The sequence below is a fragment of the Chiloscyllium plagiosum genome, unplaced genomic scaffold (genome assembly GCF_004010195.1).
Source record: "Chiloscyllium plagiosum isolate BGI_BamShark_2017 unplaced genomic scaffold, ASM401019v2 scaf_20908, whole genome shotgun sequence".
Lineage (NCBI taxonomy): Eukaryota > Metazoa > Chordata > Chondrichthyes > Orectolobiformes > Hemiscylliidae > Chiloscyllium > Chiloscyllium plagiosum.
The window spans coordinates 59-1,030 of NW_025117957.1; the positions used below are offsets into that span (position 1 = coordinate 59).

The 972-nt window shown below is 48.5% G+C and overlaps 1 gene segment (V, D, J or C); it reads left to right on the forward strand.

Moving 5' to 3' along the window:
* Positions 1-547: 547 nt before the first annotated feature.
* On the forward strand, positions 548-951 carry LOC122544816 (the record flags this gene model as incomplete). The annotated part of the segment is given in 1 exon segment: positions 548-951. A coding segment is annotated over 1 exon segment (404 nt), but the record flags the coding sequence as incomplete, so codon positions are not given.
* Between the last annotated feature and the right edge of the window lie 21 nt (positions 952-972).

The following is a 972-nucleotide window of genomic DNA, read 5'->3' on the forward strand; positions in this document are numbered from 1 at the left end:
AATTCCAGCATAGTGATTGCACAGTGAGTTTTGTCCACATGGCCGTTCGTTATGGTTTTCGCGAATTTGAGCTGTGGCCCCTCCACAATATTATCCCTCCGCCAATCCCCAAGGTGTGTTGAGTAGTTCGTACTGCTGGCAGCTCCCTATCATCCAATCAGGATGGGAGGGGCTGGGCGGAAACTGCCATGGGGCGGGGCTATCATTGTGCGTAAGAGAGAAGGGCTCGGCACTCAATCAGAGGGAGAGGGAGGTGCACTGTATTTCTAATGTTGTCTCACGAACGATAAATATTGCTAAAAAAAGGTTAATTGAAGTGGAAGATGTATCTGTTGTTGACTCTGCTCGTCGCGTTTCACCGTAAAGGACTGTCTAATTTACAATCATATTTCAACCTGTACATTTCTTTCAACCGGCTATCCTGCACTCCTGCTCTCACTCTATTTCTCTGTACACCACCTTTTCTACATTCGTTACGTTTCTTTTTTCTTTCTCCACGACTCTATCCCCAATTACTGACCTCTTCCTCTCCCCGTCTTTTCCTCAGATGTGAAATCACAGACTATCCACCAGAACCCCGCCGCCGTCTCCAAATTTCCCGGAGAGGGAGTGAAACTGGAGTGCAATGTGGAGGGCAGCAGCAGTAGCAATCCCTACTTGTACTGGTACAGCCAGGCCCCGAGAAAAGAGCTACAGCTAATGTTTTACTCCAATACAGCACAGTACGTGAATCCACAGGAGCCGGTGGACGGTTTCACCGCTGACAGACCGGATAACACCAAGTTCAGCCTGATGTCCTTCAACCTCCAGGCAAATCACTCAGCCGTGTATTACTGCGCCTGGAGTCTTCACAGTGACTCAGCGAGAGGGAGCAGCTCAACAAAAACCCCAAACGGTGACAGGAAGCAAATGTCAACGTCAAAACCTAACGATATTTTCCTGGTTTTGTAAAATCATGGACAACAACGGCGG